This window comes from Austrofundulus limnaeus, unplaced genomic scaffold, assembly GCF_001266775.1.
Source record: "Austrofundulus limnaeus strain Quisiro unplaced genomic scaffold, Austrofundulus_limnaeus-1.0 Scaffold364, whole genome shotgun sequence".
Classification (NCBI taxonomy): domain Eukaryota; kingdom Metazoa; phylum Chordata; class Actinopteri; order Cyprinodontiformes; family Rivulidae; genus Austrofundulus; species Austrofundulus limnaeus.
In genome coordinates, this window is record NW_013952766.1 from 500,374 (window position 1) to 520,271 (window position 19,898).

Below are 19,898 nucleotides of genomic sequence, written 5' to 3' on the forward strand. Positions count from 1 at the left end.
TCTATCATGTGAATGAAAAAAACTCAGCTTAAATAAAAGCTGCAGGTTCAGCAGTTCAAAGACTCGGTTACTATAATAATAAAATAAAAAACTTTTAAACCTGAAACCAGGAGAGTGTTGTTTTTATCAGCTAGCGTAGACGGGATAGTCGTGTTAGCATGAATTAGCTTGGCTTTTCTTATAGAGTATCGCAAATATTTATGTTAAAGAAGCATTATTTTATTGTTTTACTTTCAGGTTGATTGAATTGCATTAATTGCATCTAGCAGAATGTTTTGCAAACTGTCCGCTATGAATTAAATGTTTGTCTTGGGAAGCTGGAGGCTGAATGGCAACACGAGCAGAGCTAGCAGGCTACAACAACACAGCGTTCAATTCACAATAAAACACACGCCCCCGAGGACAAATTCGAGATTTAACATACTCACGTATGAAATACATTAAGGCATATCCTTCTTAAACTTCTGGCGAAACCACTTTATGTTTAAAAAAATGTTATTTTATATCACGTAAACGCCTCAGACAAGCTCGCTTCCAACGTCGTTGCTACTTCCTGCTGTTCAACTACAACTCCCAGAAAACCTGTTATCCACCAATCAGAGCTGCCCTCGGGATTAAATGACAACTGTCTGCACCAATCAGAATTCARCAAAGGGCCTTTTCTTCCAATCACAGCAGACAAAAATATACATCACAAGCAGATGAAATTAGAGCTATTCAAAATAAAATAAAGCATTTTCTGTTGTTTTTGTTTTAAACGTTAGCTGCTTTTCTCGCTGTTTGCAAGACAACATAAATAAACAAACAAATAAATAAATAAAAAAGTTTTGCTCATATAATTTCTTGTTTGTTCCTTTTAATATTTTAGTAATGTTTTTAATTTTCCTGTATCCGTTATGTATTTTTCCAGTCATCAAAGCATCTAGAAATATATTTGAAAATTCCTGTTATCCCAAAGCAGACACAAAAACATTTGCAAACATAAATTTTATTTTTATGGGACTTAAATAAATAAAAGTATGGGTTTTAACATGTGTGTGATTTTTAAATGAAAACCTGAGGAAACCCGATGATGTCACAGAACATGTTGGTGTTGGTGCGCACTGCGGTATCTCTGAACTCGATTTATAACAGGTGAGGGAGGTGTGTGCAGRTAGGAAAGGTCCTGAGCATCTCTGAACTTAAGGAAATCATGAAGGAGGGAGGGAATGGGCAGCTGCTGGACCACGTTTGTCCTCATCAGTAGGTCTGGTCCCAGAACGTCTCTGATCTTCAGCCGGCAGATGTGGGACAGACRAGGAACCGAATCTGTAGAGAGGAAAGAGCAGAGAATACAATTCGAAAAAATATATATATTTTTGAGACTGAACTAATAAAGTTAAAACAATCAGAACAAAATATTGAAATAGATTTCAAAGAGCACAAAATAAAGTTAAATCATTCAGAAGTATGAAAGTATTTGTCCTGAACAAGCTGAAGAAACTAAAACAGGAAAACATGCTGACTCAGCATTCACACAATACACTAGTAAAATAAAAACTGTAGTGCAGGTTTGTACCAAAACTAGGGCACGGATCCCAGGACTTGTCTGCCCGCCGCTGATCCAGAATCAGCTTCAGAGGAGGAGACAGAGTGGAGCAGTTCACAAACTGAAGCAGGTAGTTCAACACCTGGCMGTCTGCCTGCTCCAGCCTGGAGGAAAAGAGAACAGGGTTAAACACCAGTCAGGCAGAAATAAAGTCTGAGACTGARTGAACGCATCACAAACTCACATGTGAGGGTGAAGCAGCAAAGACGGGTCCAGTCCGGCCCTCAAGACCACAGGGAGCCAACAGGTAGCAAAACGTTCTTGACTCAGAGCCACGCAGACCAGTTCCCTCAGCTCCTGCAGCCGGAACGCCGTCTTCTCATGATGATGATGATGATGATGATGACGTGATGAAGAAGGGTCTGAGGTTAAAGCCTCGGGCCGAGGGATCCACCGGTGGTCCAGAACCAGATCCAGCAGGTCTGTTCTGTCTGTGGCCAAGACATACGTCCATTCTTCTGCACCCAAGGTTGCTCCTGCAGCGAGCAGCAGCTTTACTGAGTCACTGAAAAAATAAATAAAATAAAAATAAAGATGTCACAATATAAAATATTWGGTTGGGTTAAAATTTCTCCATTTTTTGGGTGTTTTGTTACAGAATGACCCAGCAGCTGAATTAGAACACAGCCAGAGACATTTATAAAGTTAGCTAATTGTGGCGGCCATCTAGAAGCAGGTTCTACAATCTATTGTAGATTTTCATCTAATGATTTAAATTCAGTTGATGAGATATTTTGCTGACAGGCAGAGAAACACACATGGGCCTTTTATTATGTTGAGGGATGAGGGCTAAAATAAGGACTTTTGCGCAGCCATCAGTTATATCTATTCCTAAACCAGCTATTGATCTGATTAATCCGGCACTGCTAACTGAGAGGCCGGTGCTGGCAAACGAGGAGACTATTCATTTGTGTTAGCATTGGAGAGGCTAGCGACAAGCGTGGATAAGCTGGCATTAGTTTTGGAGAGGCTAGCGACTAGCATAGATAAGCTGGCATTAGCAATGGAGAGGCTAGCGACTACCAAAGATAAGCTGGCGTTAGCATTGGAGAGGCTAGCGACTAGCATGGATAAGCTGGCATTAGCATTGGAGAGGCTAGCGACTAGCATGGATAAGCTGGCATTAGCACTGGCGAGGTTAGACTACCATGGATAAGCTGGCATTAGCATTGGAGAGGCTAGCGACTAGCATGGATAAGCTGGCATTAGCATTGGAGAGGCTAGCGACTACCAAGTATAAGCTGGCATTAGCATTGGATAGGCTAGCGACTAGCATGGATAAGCTGGCATTAGCATTGAAGAGGCTAGCGACTAGCATGGATAAGCTGGCATTAGCATTGGAGAGGTTAATGACGAGCATGGATAAGCTGGCATTAGCATTGAAGAGGCTAGCGACTAGCACGAGTAAGCTAGCATTTATAAAGTAGGTGAGCAGCCTAGGCATGCTAGTCGCTATCTTCTCCAATGCTAATGCYAGCTTATCCACTCTAGCCTTTCCCATGCTAACACCAGCTTATCCACGCTAGTTGCTAGCCTCTCTGATGCTAACAAAAATGAATAGTCTCCTTCTCATTTGCCATCGCCGGCCTCTCAGTTAGCGGGGTCAGCTGCTCWGTTAGCGGTGCCGGCCTCTCATTAATCAGATCAATAGCTGACTTAGGAACAGATATAGCCTCCTGCTACAAGGATGTAGCAACTGCTGGTTGCACAATAGCCTTAATTTTGGCCCTCATACCGCAACATAATGACACCACGTCAGTAGTTATTCTGTTAGACGTGTTCAGGAAGGTGAAAGGGACCCGCCCACCTGCGCGGTTTGTTTTCTGAATGAAATAACGCCAGGGAGAGCGGAGAACAGAAGCCCAGGGTTTGCGTGCAGTCCTGAGCATCTGGACTGAATCCCTCCTCCAGGAGCAGCTGGATGCAGCTGGTCTGATCACCGTTGATGGCCACGTACAACGGGCTCACCATGCCGTCGCCACGGTCACATGACCGATCCGTGACGTCTATCAGCCTCCTGAGGATCCTGGGTTACAGAACACGCAACCGTTAAAACATACAGGATGAAAACAAATGCAATAAATCACCGAGGTCACAAAACCAACCCGATGTGTCCGAACTCAGCCGCAGCATGAACAGGAAGCTGAGGCCACTCGAGGCTGCAGGCCATGTTYGGATCAGCACCGTGGTCCAGCAGCAGGTCCACGCAGGCCCGGTGGCCCTCCTGAGAGGCGATCAACAGCGGCGTGGCCAGATCAGCTGCCTGGGTGTTCACACAAGCACCTGAAGAACAACAACACCAAACAGGAATGTTTTTATTTCAGGTTTAAGATGGGAGTAAAGATACTGAGTTTAATTCTATCTTTGCTTTTTAGTAAAGTTAGTTTATCTCATCTGAGTCAAGGAAGTTAACTACTTTACTTTGTCTTAACTTTTTTTTTTCAATTTAATTCCTATTCTATGTACAAATATAAAAAAGAAAAAAACACACAAATACAATAAAAAAGAAAGCAGAGAGAAGAAAAAATCTTATATCTGACCCTTTTTTCCTCAATATAAACTCAAACAATACTAACCTTCAATTAACATAAAACAAAACGAGAAAAGTCAAATCCTTCTAGAACACAAATTTACATGAATACATATTAAACTGTTTCATGTTTCCTCAAAAGCTCCACTTTTATAATTTTCTTGAACATACATTGTTCTAACATTTTTAGCATCCTCTTCCAGATTATTCCACAATCTGACTCCTTGGATTGAGGTGCACCGTTCTTCCAGACTGGTTCTAAATTTATGTTTTATGAACATTTCTATTCCCTTAAGATTATAGCAGCTCTCTCTCTTAATAAAGTTTATCTGAATGTTTAAAGGTAATGTGTTTTGGTGAGCTTTATACATAAATAACAAAATACTATAATCAATCAAATCATTAAATTTCAACAATTTCAATTTACAAAACAATATAGACGAATAATGATAATGTTTTCGAGTGATAATTCTTATAGCTCTTTTCTGCAAAACAATAACAGGATGTGTAATTGTCTTACATGCTTTACCCCATACCTCAACACAATAAACCAGGTGTGGAACAATTAATGTGTTGTATAACATATACAGACCTTTATCATTAAACAAGTCCCTTACTTTGTAAAACAATGCAATAGATTTAGCTATTTTAATTTTTTAAATATTTACATGAGGTTTCCATGTCAGCTTCTCATCTATAACACCCAAAAACTTCACCTTACTGACTCTATCAATCTCTGCATCATCAACTCTAAATGGAATATTAACAGTTCTTTGTCTATTTGTAAATATCATATTCAGCATTATATCAATATCATATTTTCTGCCTCTTATCTGTAGTTGGATCGAGGCGGCAGCAGRCCCAGACYTCCTTCTCCAGCTCCTCCTGTTGTTCCCAGACCAGAGAAGATTTATAATCCCTCCAGAGAGTTCTGGGTCYGCTCAGTGAAATGACTGGAAAACCTCCAAAAGGAGGCGTTCAGGAATCCTGATCAGACGAAGCTCCTCGACTGACTCCTCTGAACACCGACTGGTCTTTCTGCTACAYGCAGAGAAAACTGCATAAATCAAAGTATTCACCAGCACTGATGAGTATCTGCAGACACTCCGTCCGGCCGTACTGCGCAGCCACAAACAGAGGGGAGATCCGGTGGTCGTCGAGAGCCTCCAGGTTGCAAACGTTAACTAGAATCTGCACGACCTCACGGTGACCCTGATGAAGAGGAAACATCTGAATTCTGAAACGCGTCTCAGAGCGCAGCGAGGGTTTTAGCTCTTCTGATCATTAACCTTGTAAACAGCTTGATGAAGGCAGGTCCAACAGGAAGCCGTGTGAGTTCGGTCCACCTCTGCTCCTCTGCTGATCAACAGCTTAACCACCTCCTGGTGTCCGTGGTCGACAGCTGGAGGAAAACAAGTTGTATCTTTACCGTCCAAAGTAAGAAACACGCATCAGCGACAAGATGTATGAAGAGTTCTACCTGCGTACAGAGGACAGGACAAGTCATTAGTCAGCTGGTTGATGTCAGCGTGAGCCTTCAGGAGGAGTCGAACCACAGACAGGTGTCCTCGCTGTGCCGCCAGGTAACACGCYGACTCGCCCTCGTGAGTTAAAGAGTTCACATAATCACCACGCCTGGAGACACGGGCTGCAGCCAGAGAGGCAAAAAAACGTGTCATCTATGAAAATTTAAAGCATTAACTAAGAAAAAAACGTTCCAACTTTTCTTACCGGCGACTGCAGACAGTATTTCCTGCACACACTCCCTACTGCCGGCTGCTGCCGCCTCGTGCAGAGCGTTCCAGCCCCGGTTGTCTCGACAGTCCATGCTGCCGCCGCGCTCTATCAGCCTCCTGACCTGCCTTCTGCTGCCACACCGAGCTGCAGCAGCAACACTGGACACCGTGTCTGAGTAGCACTCTGTGAAGTCCATCTGCAGCTGGTGTTAGCTTTTCTCTGGGAAAACATTGAGAAATAGAGCATCAAATATCAAATTTACCTTCAGTGCACAGTATACTAAACTCGTGTTCTTTGTGAAATGAAATCTCACATTCGTTACCACAAACAGCCATTTAATTCATCTAATTTGGTAAATAAAAATAAAAAAATACAGTTTTATTTCTATCACTGTTACCTGTGTCAGGTTTTAAGAACATTTTTATTTACAAAAAAGCTGTTCGTAACAAAAAAAATAAGGGAAAAAAAGCAGAAAAACAACTAAATGTGTCTGTCTGCTTAAGGAAAATATTAAGAAATGAGKACTGGATCAAAACCTTTGCACAACACAGCCTATATATTGTTGACCTGAGGCTATCTCAGAGAGCAAAGATTTGAAAAGGACAATATTATAAAACATCATAATGAAATAGTTTATACTTCTTGCTGAAATAAAATGCGTCACTCTGCAAATTGTAAACACAAAAACAATTAAACAAAAAAAGCACCTAAATACTAAATATTAAACACTTTGTAGACGATAAATCAAAGCTGCACTAACAAACAATGGTTRTACATAAAAATACTTATATTTTCTGTAAAATATCCCTCAGCTAATTAGTCGTTTAAGTAAAATAAAAGCGTTTTCTGCTCACATTCTGCGGAACCGGGATGAGTCGCCGCTTGATGACGTCAGACCAAAACACCGTCGCGTCCTGAGTGACACAGCTGCTTCAAATCATCCGGGATAAAAAATTCAGTGGAGATTTTTTTCATCATTTCTGTCTGAAACTGTAGATTTATTGTATTTTTTTAAAGCCGTTTGAAGACATGAGGTGAAGGAAACACAGAGGAGCCGATTAACGGTTAAAACTGACGCAGTTTGACGGTAAAAATGAAACAAATCTGTCCTTAATGTGTCATGTTAGCAAGCTAGCGTTAAAGTTTCATTAGGAAAATATCTGGTTTTATTAAAATAAGACTATAAACCTCAAAATATTGAAACTTAAAACAGCTGTTTGTTTAATTCTGACAGGAAACCTGTTGTTGTTGATTTTGCCTTTTAATTGTTAATTCAATAGTTGTGAATTGATAACTTCTTAAAATAAAAGCACGTTTTTGTTTTTGAGATCACAATGAGTCTCTTAGAAAGACTCAACAAAATTAAAGTTTTGTTGAATCAATTCCGTTTCAATAAATTTKTGGAACTTATTTTATTAAAGTAAAATTTGTCCTCCATTATTATTTGATCATTTTCTGTTTATCTCTCCATCGTTTTGTGTTTTGATGCCTTGAAGGTTTCAGGTTCGTCCTCAGCATCATGGTGGACATCGGTGTGAGTGGAGCTGCTTGGTTCTGTCGGACCGAGGGGCGCTGCCTAGCAGACGTCCTGCTTCCTGTTCACCTCAGCAACAAAAACGTAGATGAAGAAGAGGATCTCAGCCAGTCAGACAGAGAAAAGTGGGTCGACGGGTGAAGATGACTCAGCGCTGCTGATGACCGCAGCTCACGGAGCTTCGATCTGTGTCCTCTGCAGGGTGGATCCGGTTCTGTTGGAGCAGGTGGAGGAAGGCTCGCCCTGCGTCCTCGCTCTGAGCTGCAGCTCCTCCGCCGCCATCAGCCGCCTGYTGGTCATCAGCGAGGCTCGCACCGTAGAGCTGTACGACCAGCTGGGGGAGTACTGCGGGACTGTACGGGGGGCGGAGGATAAGAGCGTCCATTCAGACAGGTAGACAGACTGATTTTGGACAGACAGGAAGATAATAAAAACGTTTTTCCAGATAATTATTTTGTTGTGTGTCTCAGTGGAGACAGGGGTCCTTTCTACAGGACGCAGCTGGTCCTTGATCGTCCCTCCTCAGCCTGTGATCTGAAGGTGGGTCGACAGGAACGTGAAGAKTTACCAACCCGCTGCTTTGAGTCTTACGTTTTCATCCGCTTGCTCCAGTTGCTCTCTCTGGCAGGGAGGACCAGTGTTCTGGTTTGTCGCATCATCGTGGGCCTTCAGGAGCTGCAGCCCGGTCCGGTTCGTGGTCCCGGTATAGACCTGCAGCAGGTTCAGAGTCTGGTTGAGGAGATGGGAACGAGCTTGTCTCCTGGAGCCCAACATCTCATGGACATGGTGCAGTTCCAGCAGAGGGTGAGGGTTTTAAACTCTCCTGTTTGTGTTAGGCTTTTATTTTGTAGGGTCGCAAGTCGAGATGTATTAAAACCTGCTCTGAATGACTGTGTTTGTCCAGAACCAGACCAGTTCTCTGGGGGGGTTCCTGCCTCTCCTGATGGGGGGCGGAGCTCTCTCTGCTCTGGTTGGAGGAGTCGGAGCGTCTGCAGCCGCCTTCAGGAACCTGCCTCAGCCTGCAGACGTCACGGTACCGGTTCTGTTTGTTTCTGATCCTGACAGGTGGAGGAGCAGCTTCTTTACATCACACCATTAATAAACATCAAATAAAGGTTTTTACAATAAAAACTAAATCTGAACATTTAGATTGAAGCAAACTGGAGACTAAGTGAGAGGAAATATCCAGAGCAGCAGCTGGTTTTATCAGCGGTTTTGTTCYGTTAGAATCATTTTATTATCAAAGGTTGTTTTTACTCTTGCTTAATTTTTCCCCTTTGAGGAGGTTTTGATATAATTAGCTCCAGTTCTGCATGAAAGTTTGTTTAAAAAAGGTTTTAAAACTGAAAAATGAATTTGAAATAATAATAAAACAAAGATTTGAAACTCTAAAACAAGTTCAAAACTATTTTATCAAACAATTAAAAAGTATGCCACTATATTATATTTACTGAAATATATGGCAGGCTGTTGTGTCATTTAGTTAAAAAAGATGGCATGCCATTGGCCATAGGATCTCATAATCAAGGTATGGCTGCCTGGCCATTGAATCATATTACTTGCTGTTGTATCATGTTATTAACAAGTATGGCAGTTTGTTGTGTCATATAATATAAAATGTATGGCAGGCTTATCATATAATTTTAAAAATATGGCAGGTTGTTGTGTCATGTAATTAGAAAATATACCAGTCCATTGTATCACGTAATTAAGTATGGCATGCCATTGTATCATATAACTAACTATGTGGCATGCAGTTGTATCATATTATGAACAATGTATTGCAGGCCTTTATGTCATATAATTAAAATATATGGTAGTCCATTGTGTCATGTAAATGTGGCAGGTCATTGTATCATATAATTAAAGAATGGCAGGACATTTTATCATAATCAAAAATATGGCAGGCTCTTGAATCATATATTCAAAAATTACACAAAATATATTTTTGTGTGTGTGTGTGTGTGTGTGTGTGTATATACTGTATATTGCAACCTTTTCAGTTTCAAAATTGTTTTTCAATTTATTTTTCCAGTTTGAAATTAGTATTTAATTTCAAAATTATTTTTCATTTTAAAATAATTAGTTTTGAGATTTGAAAGGTTTTTAACGGACTTTGTGGCCCCAGTTTAGCTCCACAGTTCTGTAGGTCTTGATTCTGTTTTAAAATAACCCTGAAATAAATGAACACGTTGACTTTCAGCTGCTCAGATTGAAATCTAAATGCCTGTGGGTTTCAGACTCATTAGTTTAATCTAAATAAAGTGTTTTGAATCTGTATATTTGACAGTTTTTATTGTTTTTAGCCTCCAGAGTCCGTCAGGCCTGCAGACGTGACCGCAGCTCAGGGTGGAGGGATGTCAGAGGGCTCCTCGTCTCCGGACCTCTCACTGTCCGACCTCAGCTCTAATAACACCTGTAAATATCATCACAATCAGTCGTGTGATGTTTGCATGTTGCTGTTACACTGAACACCCGCAGTCCTGACCTCTTCTACTCTGACGCTGTAAATAAAATCTGTGTTCCCTCCCCAGCCAGCAGTGAGAACGTTGGTCCGACGAGCCACGCCCAGCTGGAGGAGATGATGTCGCACTTCCTGAAGGGGCGGGGCCACGAACAGGCGCTGAGCCCCGACCTCCTGCCCGTGCTCCAAAGCGTTTGCGGTCAGGTGACGCAGCTGCGGCTGGCGGACGCTGAGGAGGCGGCGGAGAGGAAGAAGATGAGGAACGGAATGTGGTGAGTGGAGCTGAACCCTCCTGCTGCCCTCGGGTCAAGCTGAGGTCCCRGTTTGACCCGAGGGCAGCAGCGGGGGTTTCTTCTGTCAGAGCAAAACAATTTATTTTGTTTCTGAGGCTTTATGCATCAAACGCAGCCCAAACCATCAACCCTCCACCGTCGTGCCGACTGATTGCTGTGCATTCTGGGTAAACACCGACGTGTCCGTCTATAACTGCTGACTCAGCAGCTGATGTTTGTAGAGCAAAAGCTTGTTTGTTTACCAGATATTTACAGGAGATTTTAAAAGACAACAGTTTGTTTATCGTCAACAAGTGAATGATAAAACGTTCAGACTTCCAGCCGGCGTCAGTTTGACTCCAGAGCTGAAAGCAGCCGAATAAAGAGGCTCTTTGTCAGAACCGAGCCGCACCGTGGGCTGATGGGATCAGCTGATCCGGACTCCGTGTCCAGAAGACAAACGCAGCTCAACGGGACGAGTTCCTCACAGCTCATCAAATAATAAACAGCTAAAAACTCTAAAGGTTTGGTTAATATCTGTTCTTATTATTAGTTTATCAGAACATTTCTAATCTAAAGGAGTTTTATAGATTATTGATGTTTTAGAACTAAAAATTGTTGCAAATTGTTTGAATTTGAAACAACTGTTGTCACTTTTTTTTTATAAACTTTCTGCCTTAAATCAGAGCAGATTAACCTGAGTGAGATTAAAAGGTATGTTGGATGGATAAGGAAGAACGAGGACTGGATGAAGACTTGTTCTGGTTTCTCTTCAGGGACTTGGACTCAGCCATGGAGCAGCGCCTGGAGGACATGGAGAGGAGGCTGAAGGAGCACGTGGACCGGCGGCTAGACGCTCTGGAGCAGAGGCTGGAGCGGGTCCTGCTGGGCCTTTTTAACCACGGAGACATGAGCAGGTCCACGGCGGGGTCGGTGGCGGCTGGACCGTCAGAGGGGAGGACACCAGGACCGCCCCCGGTCTGAGGGGCTGACAGACTAATAAACCTGATCTCACTGCTAACAGAAACACAGCTAAAGGTTTTCTTTACACCTGAATGAATCTTAAATGTGGTCAGAAGTGACAGAAACTAATGCAGCTGAGATCTTCTCCAGCAGAACTTTGGTTTTAACACAAAMAAGTGTTAGTGTTACACTTTAAACTTATACAAACTTTTAAAAGTTATAATAATGTGAAACATCTCACCTGTTCTTACAGGAGTGTCATCTCTAATAATGAACTGTTAATGTTTGAATAACTGTACATGTCTGTAAACTGTTCAGATCATTTTTGACTTGTGTTGTTTAACTGTCAGTAATTAAAAATGTGGTTAGTACAAACAACTGTTTTTGTTCTATTCATTAAAGTAACAGTTTTCTTCATCCATCTTCTTATCCGTGGTTGGGGACAGAAACCCAGATCCTCCTGAAGGATCCTGAGGTGTTCCCAGACCAGAGACCTTATTTACTCTTAACGTAGTCATTAATAAATGGTTAGTTAACCTTTGAAATATCATTAATTAATGATTAATACCTAATAACCTATAAATTAATACATTTATTAATGATTTACCCATAAAGGCTAATTACTTCCAAAACTAACTTAGTCATTGTTTATTAATGCTTAATAACTAATGGATTAACTATTCTATATACTGTGTATATGTATGTAAATGTGTTAGACCTGCATTAATGGTTGGAGAACATTTGAAATGATTACATGTCTTAACACATGATGTGAAAGTGCATTTATATGAACAAGTGCTTTTATTGTCTAAAACTCTCCATCTTAACTAAACATCTGGATCCTGCCTCCCCTGGTCCAGGAACCAGACCTCAGGTCAGACTAAGAATTTGGTAACACTTTATAATATTAAGCGTTATTTAGCCTTACTTAATTGTTAATAAATAGTTAGTTAACCTTAAAAATATCATTAATGATGATAAATACTTAAAAAGATAGAAATSAACATTTCTAAGGCTAATTACTTCAAAAACCAACATACTCATTGTTTATTAATGCTTAATTACACATGAATTAACATACACAGTACATAGAATAGTTAATTTGTGAGTTAAGCATTAAGTATGTTGGTTTGGGAAGTAGTTAGCCTTTAGAGCTAAAGCATTAATGTGTTAATTTATAGTTTATTAAGTATTAATCACTTTTAATAATGATGTTTTCAAGGTTAACTAACCATTTATTAATGATTAAGTAAGGCTTAATGATCATAACGTGTTACCAAATTCTTGGTCTGACCTGAGGTCTGGTTCCTGGACCACGGGAGGCAAGATCCAGAAGTTTAGTTAAGATGAAAGAGAGTTTAAGACAATAAAAATGCTTTGATGGGATTTTTGTGGTCAAACCTGATTTAAAGATCCACTTCTGATTAAAAACGAAGTCCTCAATAATAAAGCCTGAACTTGTCTCTGAACTTGAAATATCTGAATTAGTCAGCCCCCTCACTTTGAGTTAAACCCAACAGAACCGGTGAAGAACAGAACACTTCAAACCCTGATCAGACCACAACACAAGATTAAAAAAAAAAACAATTTATTCCCATTTTTGGCAGCATTGTCCTGAAACACTAAGAGATAAAAATGCTTTGAGAAACAAAGAGCCTCTCTGTCAGGGATTATACAGGAAGTGATGTCAGCGGGTAAATACAGATTAAAGAGGAATAAACACGACGACAGTAACAAACCTCAGAGTCTGTGAGGAACTGAGAAAGGAAGATAATTACAAGCTCCAGGAGTGGCTCCACCTCCAACTTCGAAATGTTCCTGATTGGTTGAGAAGTAACGAGAGCCAGTTTGTGATTGGTCGACCTCTTCGGCCGCTGAGAGGTCAAGGGTCGATCTCCTCGGGGACGACGGTGAGGATGACRTCCTCGTTGCCTCGCCTGACCAGGGTTCGCAGCTTGTCGTCGCGCTTTATGGCGGCGCTGACGTCGCTGGCCGAGGCGACGGCTTCGCTGTTGATGCTGATGATGACGTCGCCCTCCTTCAGCCCGGCTCTGTTGTGGAGACAAAAACAAAAACGCACGTCTGAGTGAAACTACAGCGACATGCAGCTGCCGCTGTCTCCTAAGCGAAACTGAAAGAAAGAAGCAGCTAAAACCTTCAGAAACATCTGAAACTGTTGATCCAGACCCGTGTAAACATTTACAGGAAGGGCTGGCTGCTCGGAGCGAAGATACAAATCCACACTCACGCCTCAGCTGGAGTCCGGCTGATGACCTCGATGACGTACGCTCCCGAGGTGACGTCAGGGAAATCCGCCTGCCGCTCCTTCAGCTCCTTCGCCAGCCTGAGGAGGAAACAAACGGTCCAGAGCATGAGCTTTTCTGCGAATCGCTGTCAACACCCGACCGATCCAATCCAACTGGCCGGGGTGAAACCGGGACTCTGGAGGGTTCAAACGGTTCTGATCCAGCTCGGAGTCAGACTTGGCCGCAGGGCTCTACAGTCATGGTAAAACAAAGTCAGTCCTCTTTCAGTTCCAGGACTTAAAAAAAAAAAACCTCATCTGGCCTCAGATGAACAAAAACACAACAGACTCCTCAGTGATGAGACCGTTGCCTCAGTCCGTCGAGGTGAAGAAAGCTGAATCTGAAGACAAAGATCTGCATCTCTGGTCTGGTAGGCAGCACTCATCTACAAATTAGTTGCACTAACTCTAAAGCACTAACTTTTAATATTTAGGTCCCCTAATTCTAAAGCATTAACACGCTTAAAAATTTAGCAAAATCTCATTCTAAAGCAGTAAAAACCCATCTGACCCATGGAACATTCCTCAGAGTCAACATGAGACAATATTTTATAAGTAATATATGTGGTCACGAGTGTCTGCAACTGTTATTTTGTGGGTCGAAAGCTAAAAAGTTTGAAAAGTGACCCAACACGTGTGACAGCTTTCACCCTCAACTGTTGACAATAATGTTGATCAATAATATTTAAATAACTCAATTAGTGGTTATAAATTTAGCCCATAAATTTAGCAAGTGCTAATCCACGAATGAATTAAGAAATTAGCAAAAGCCCTAAAGCACTAAACAGGAAATTAGTTCTCCTATTAGTGCTTTAGTGCTTTAGGGGAACTGTGCCCACCACTGAATAAATGTGTTAAAATAAGCTTGTATAAAGCCATAAACTACATCTCCCATAATGTATGTTGATTATTTTACCCACAAAATGGTGGCCTCCCACCACTAGGTGGAGCTGCACAGTAGCTGTCATTCTCCATTTCACTGCCTTTTTTTCTCTGGCCACTTGTGGTGCAGCCAAGTTGTACTGGGAAGTGGGAATTTCCCACTTACAAGTCGTAAATTTAAACCTCCGGTGTGAGTTCCCTTTCGGAAAGTGTTAAAGCTCAAAATTCAAGACAGCAGCTACTCGCCACAGCTAATCAGTGAGTAAATCTCTCTTACTTTTACTTTTAACAGTATTTCTGTAGTATTTACTGTATTTCACATTTAGTCAGTCGTACACGTAGTACTTTTCAGTGTTTATAAGACGTGTTAAAACACTGTTTCTATGCAGGAAATACCAGGTAGAGCTCAGTTATTGTTCGTTCACCTTGCTGATGTTTACGTAAACTGTCAGGAACTCACGTTGGAGTGAGGCTCATCATTCTGACACCGATGTATTTCTTCTTTAGAGAAGTTTTACCTGAAAAACAGAAATATTCTCCATAAAATGAACCGGTTTACTAAACTTTAAATTATGCCAAGATTTTCTTCTTATAAGTAAATATAAAACCTCAGTCTGTAGCCTGAGATGGATTTAGACTTTGACATAGAGTTATAAATAAGACGAACCTTTGGCCTGCCGGTCATGTGACTCGGCCAGGAACTGTCGGATCTTGTCTGACGGGATGGCGAAGGAGATTCCTGCGGTGACCTTCAGAGTGTTGATGCCGATCACCTCCCCGTCCTGCGGGAACCAAACTCTCATCAGTCTGAACGGGAACACTTCAGATATTCCACGTTTAGAAACACGTCAGCTGACGACTTCATGTTGGGTTTGTTAGCAGGAGGTTAAATGCCACTTCAGATTTTATAAGGTGAGAATATAAAAACCTTAAATTAAAACTTAAATACAGAAATATTGTGCCCCATTGCTTGTACAGGATTTTTTCGCTATCTGGAGCTCATTATGCTGCAGAAATAAAGATTTTTCACCAGTGGAAATATTTAAGACAGCTGCTCTTCACCCTGAAGGTCAGACCGTGCACTGCTCATTGAAATGAGCTCTATCTCAGACTCTGCATGCCTCAGTCGGCATTTTTATCTTGTTTTGAGACTAATATACTAAACAAAAAATGTTGATTATTAAATTGCCAAGTGTAACTGTCTTATTCCACTGGCAGATTATTTCACTTAATATGAGAATATTCAGACTACAATCTAGTATTTTTCTTATTTTCAGATCACTAGAGCTTTTCTCCCTAAAACCCCTTGCCAAATTCAAGGCCCGTGGGCCAAATGTGGCCCACCATTGCGTGTTATGTGGCCCGGAAAAACTTCAAAAGTAATGTCTTAAAATAAGCATAAGCTGCTTTAAAGCCAGCATTGATCATCAACTACATCTCCCATAATGCATGTTGTTTATTTTACCCAGATCCCAGCACTAGGTGAAGGTGCACAGCGTTCAAAAGTAGCCGGCGAAATTTACGACGTCTCCATTTAGCTGCATTTTTAATTTGGTACCTTTGCTGCAACCCAGTTGAACTGGGAAGTGGGAAATTTTAAACTGGAAAGCCACCTCAAGTGGGAATTCTGTCAGAAAGTGGGACAACTTTTCCAATTCAGAATTCAAGATGGCGGCTATTTACCACAACTCATCAGTGAGTAAAACGCTTTTATTTTTATTTTTAATAGTGTTTCTCTAGTATTTATTTTACATTTAGCCAGGGGTACTTATAGTACTTTTCAGTGTTTATAAGAGAACGTGTTAAAACGCTGTTTCTATGCAGGAAATACCAGGTAGAGCTCAGTTAGTGTTTGTTAGTGGTGCTCAGATGAAGCAGTTAACTTCAATTTATTATTATTTATTAGCATGTAAAACCAACATGGCAGCTCGACTCAGGTTTGTTTCATCTACAGAAACCACAAGACTTCTGGCCCAGAACCAGACCAGAGGACAGATGTTTACCCAGAATGCACTGCAGCAAACAGCTCGTCCCAGCTGAGTAAGCAATATTTTCTTACTTTGGTCACAAACTGAAAACATGTAACCAGTGGTGGGCAGCACTAATCTAAAAATTAGTTGCACTAACTGTAAAGCGCTAACTTTAATATTTAGGTCCCCTAATTCTAAAGCACTAATACACTTAAAAAATCAAGTGTAGTGTTTGGGGTCGGGACCTCTTTGTGGGTCACAAAACATCAAGTGAGTGTCCCCAGGTGATTTCCAGACATCAATTTAAATGCAAAAAAATGCTAATGCAATATTTTCATTATGATTATTGAAATTTCTTTAAATCATAATTGAATAAAAATTAGTATCATAGATATTGTTTGTATATAGTTATTATTCCCATGTTTAACAGAGTTATTAGCAAAGTTTGCTACGTAAACAAGTAATATACTGTATGTGGTCACGAGTGTCTGCAACTGTTATTTTGCGGGTCGGAAGCAAAAAAGTTTGAAAAGTGACCCAACACGTGTGACAGCTTTCACCCTTAACTGTTGACAATTAAATTGATCAAGAATATTTAAATAACTCCATTAGTGTTTATAAATTTATCCCATAAATTTAGCAAGTGCTAATCCACTAATGAATTAAGAAATTAGCAAAAGCCCTAAAGCACTAAACAGGAAATTAGTTCCCCTATTAGTGCTTTAAGGGAACTGTGCCCAGCACTACATGTAACAAATAAAAACATTCATTTTAAACTCACCAGATTGACTAATGGTCCTCCTGAGTTGCCGTACTGTAAGAAAAAAACAAACATGTCAAACATCTTCCTCAGTTTTTTTGCCATAAAGTTAAATATAACAGACAGAAAATGAAGATCAGCCCTCCTCTTCCTCATCAGGAGGGCTTTATGATGTAAACACGACACGTTTGCTCAGGTCGGTTGGTCGACTCTCACGTTAATGATGGCATCCGTCTGGATGTAGTCCATGTCGGAGTTCCGGAGCCCCAGCTCCTTGCCCCCCCTCTGGGTGGTGCTGACGATGCCCGTGGTGACGGTGTTCTGCAGGGAGAAGGGGCTGCCGATGGCCACTACGAACTCTCCGGGGCGCAGGTCTGCAGAGCGACCGAGCAGCAGGACCGGCAGCTTCATCTGCACCGACAGACAGACAGACAGGATGGAGGCAAGGTTATAAAAGTTTTGGATTTTTCATTATAGTTTAGTTTTATTTAGTTGTGAATTTATTCTTTTAATTCAATTAGTTTTAATTAGTTTTTACAGTGGATTTGCTAGTTTTTATTAGTTATTATTGCATTTTTAATGCTTAGTTTTAGTTTAATTTGTATTAGTTCCAGTATTAGTTTATCTTTGTACAATGAAAAAAACAAACTTTTTGGTGTAGTAACATTCATTTAATTATTCTTTTTAAATTTTACAAAAAAATATCAAAATCTCTAAACTACTAGAATTTACTAAATAAACAATATGCATTATATTATATATCAATATTACTGTACAAAAAAAGTAAATGCTAATATTGTTTTACCAGTAATATTTAAGTGTTTTTTTTTTTCTGGACAGCACATAAACATGAATATATTAAGTAACTTCTACTCTTCTGGGCTAAAACTGAGGGTGCATGCRCACACAAAGGCTGCTGCTCCTCATTCCCTTGCTTCACTTTTCAAGGAGAGGACAAGACATGGTGGAAATAAAACATAAGTTGTCTGGTTTCTTTTGCTTGAATACATTTGTTGTTGTGCAATAGTTTGATGACATAATGTAGGTGATATTTAGTTGTCAGGGAACAGGGAATGCATATTGTAGCATTCTGCTGTGTTTGGCTGTTTGTCATGTGACTGCAGTGGAGGATTGTGGGTAGGATTCATGTTTGTTGTTGTTAAATCATTTTGGGGAATTGGTTAACAATGTTCTTTCAGCAATTAGTCTGTTGTGTTCCTCTAATTTGTGTGTTCATTATTTGTTAACTTGTGTTAAAGCGTTCAGCAGAAGTAACCATAAGTGAGAGTGGTAGGCCTGGTCATTAATAAGACCTGTGAGTTTCACTTTGTCTGTGTTGTTCATGAAGAAGAATCCAATAAAGGTTCTTCAAAAACCACCACCTGGTGGTGAAGTCTTGAACTACAAGAAGAGCTACACTTTCTCTGTAGCTGTGAGGTGTCATGCTACAATATTGTGCTTGACGCATGTGTGATGTTATAAAGAACTTGTAAGATTTACTTGAAAAAATCCTCGTAACAATTTGCACTAATGTTTAAGTAAATTTAAATGCTACAAATTCAAGTCATATTTACTCATCATTATCTTGTAAAAGTTACTAAGAATATAGTTAGATTTATAAAATTTACCTGATTTATTCACAAATCTTTAACTATATTCATAGTAACTTTTACTAGATAATTTTAAAAAAAATTTTTTATTTCAGTTAACTAAAATGTTTTTTTATTTCAGTTTTTGTTATTTAGTTAATTTAAGTGAACTACAATAACCCTGGATGGAAGGATGAGGAGGAGGATGAAAGGATGAAGAGTGAGTCAAACAGGAAGTGAGCGGCTCTATCAAACACCGGAGAGGTTTCCTTCTCCCCCTGCTGAGGACAGATGTTGGGTTTGTGTCAGCTCCTCCTCTCAAAGTTTAACTCAGCAGCAGTGATGAGGAGGAGGAGCAGGAGGAAGAAGCTGCAAGCTTTTCAAGGAATTATCAGAACTTCCCGATAATAAAAGAGGAACAACAGAACGTTCCAGTCAGCTCAGCTCAGTCCTCAGGTTGTCTCCAAATACAACTACCAGCAGATTCTTCAGAACTTTCTGGACCGGACCTGTCAGAACTCTCAGAACTTGTAGCGTAGCCGCTAAAAGCTGTTAAATCAACATTTCTTTCCTGTAAAGACGCAGCTGCAGACTCTGAGCTGACAGGTCATGAACTCTGAGCAGAAACTGAAAGAACACCACCCACAGCAGCAGCCAAAATAAATTTAATCTGCTCCACACCAGAACCAGAACCAGGACCAGAGACAGGAGCTGAGGATGGGTTACTGCAGTAAAAACTGTTAGCTTTAACCTCCTCATGTTAAAAAACATAAGAAGTTTAAGATGCTCCTTTAATTCATCTACAGCTCCTCCAGCTGCTGCCTGCAGCTGCAGGGTCTGGAGGTGGGCCAGCCCTTCAGGACCCACTGACCCACATCTGGCCCAGATGTGACAGAACCTCTGAGTCGCGTTAAGACTTTCATCAACTCCACACGTCACGGGCCAACCCCTCGTTGGTCTTCTTCACTCTGCTGCTGCAGAAACATGTGGAGCTGGTTTCCTCTGTTCAACGAGCCGTTACTCAACCCGACCTAACCCACTTTATGTTGTTTAATAAGAGGAGCCAGGTGAGGAGCAGCAGGAGGAGCAGGAGGAGCAGATCATCCTCCTGCCAAGTTTAACTCTTCTCTCACTCAGACTGGTTGGAGGAAAATCTGGTTGACAGGAAGGAAGAACAAAGTTCAGATGATGAGAGGAACAGATGTTTGTCTTCTGATGGTTCTCTGTGGAGAAGCATGTCTGAACACACAGGTGTGTGTGTGTGTGTGTGTGTGTGTGTGTGTGTGTGTGTGTGTGTGTGTGTG

General features: G+C 40.9%; 4 protein-coding genes across 6 annotated transcripts in view; 1 reads left to right on the plus strand and 3 right to left on the minus strand.

The window, feature by feature from the left end:
* The window catches only part of abca5 (ATP-binding cassette, sub-family A (ABC1), member 5), a gene marked incomplete in the record, with an annotated part of 23,469 nt that extends 22,904 nt beyond the window's left edge, over positions 1–565 (minus strand). The window contains 1 exon segment of the mRNA XM_014023360.1: positions 429–565. Coding sequence (XP_013878814.1) covers positions 429–441 — 13 coding nt within the window.
* Positions 566–973: 408 nt separating this feature from the next.
* On the minus strand, positions 974–6,771 carry asb3 (ankyrin repeat and SOCS box containing 3). The gene is made up of 10 exons (XM_014023361.1): positions 6,710–6,771; positions 5,850–6,074; positions 5,599–5,766; positions 5,408–5,520; positions 5,198–5,330; positions 3,694–3,871; positions 3,396–3,614; positions 1,773–2,093; positions 1,559–1,692; positions 974–1,308 (listed from the first exon to the last, which is right to left on the minus strand). Exons 2-10 carry the CDS (start codon positions 6,049–6,051, stop codon positions 1,076–1,078), a joined length of 1,701 nt encoding a protein of 566 aa, XP_013878815.1. The 5' UTR covers positions 6,052–6,074; positions 6,710–6,771; the 3' UTR covers positions 974–1,075.
* Positions 6,772–6,797: 26 nt separating this feature from the next.
* On the plus strand, positions 6,798–11,466 carry cunh10orf88 (chromosome unknown C10orf88 homolog). 3 transcript variants are annotated; one of them, XR_001311475.1, is made up of 9 exons: positions 6,798–6,942; positions 7,352–7,514; positions 7,591–7,782; positions 7,860–7,929; positions 8,002–8,193; positions 8,294–8,422; positions 9,696–9,807; positions 9,924–10,649; positions 10,902–10,992. XR_001311475.1 is itself a non-coding variant. In XM_014023363.1 (9 exons), exons 2-9 carry the CDS (start codon positions 7,375–7,377, stop codon positions 11,107–11,109), a joined length of 1,245 nt encoding a protein of 414 aa, XP_013878817.1. In that variant the 5' UTR covers positions 6,798–6,942; positions 7,352–7,374; the 3' UTR covers positions 11,110–11,466. The 3 variants fall into 3 exon arrangements, 2 of the variants coding, with proteins under 2 accessions (XP_013878817.1, XP_013878818.1); XM_014023363.1 differs by having other exon boundaries at positions 9,924–10,125; positions 10,902–11,466; XM_014023364.1 differs by having other exon boundaries at positions 7,359–7,514; positions 9,924–10,125; positions 10,902–11,466.
* Positions 11,467–12,659: 1,193 nt separating this feature from the next.
* The window catches only part of htra1b (HtrA serine peptidase 1b), a gene marked incomplete at its 5' end in the record, with an annotated part of 16,985 nt that continues 9,746 nt past the window's right edge, over positions 12,660–19,898 (minus strand). Inside the window, 6 exon segments of the mRNA XM_014023362.1 lie at positions 12,660–13,139; positions 13,337–13,432; positions 14,736–14,793; positions 14,943–15,057; positions 17,027–17,059; positions 17,222–17,416. Of these exon segments, the coding sequence (XP_013878816.1) occupies positions 12,971–13,139; positions 13,337–13,432; positions 14,736–14,793; positions 14,943–15,057; positions 17,027–17,059; positions 17,222–17,416 (666 nt within the window). The 3' untranslated portion in view covers positions 12,660–12,970.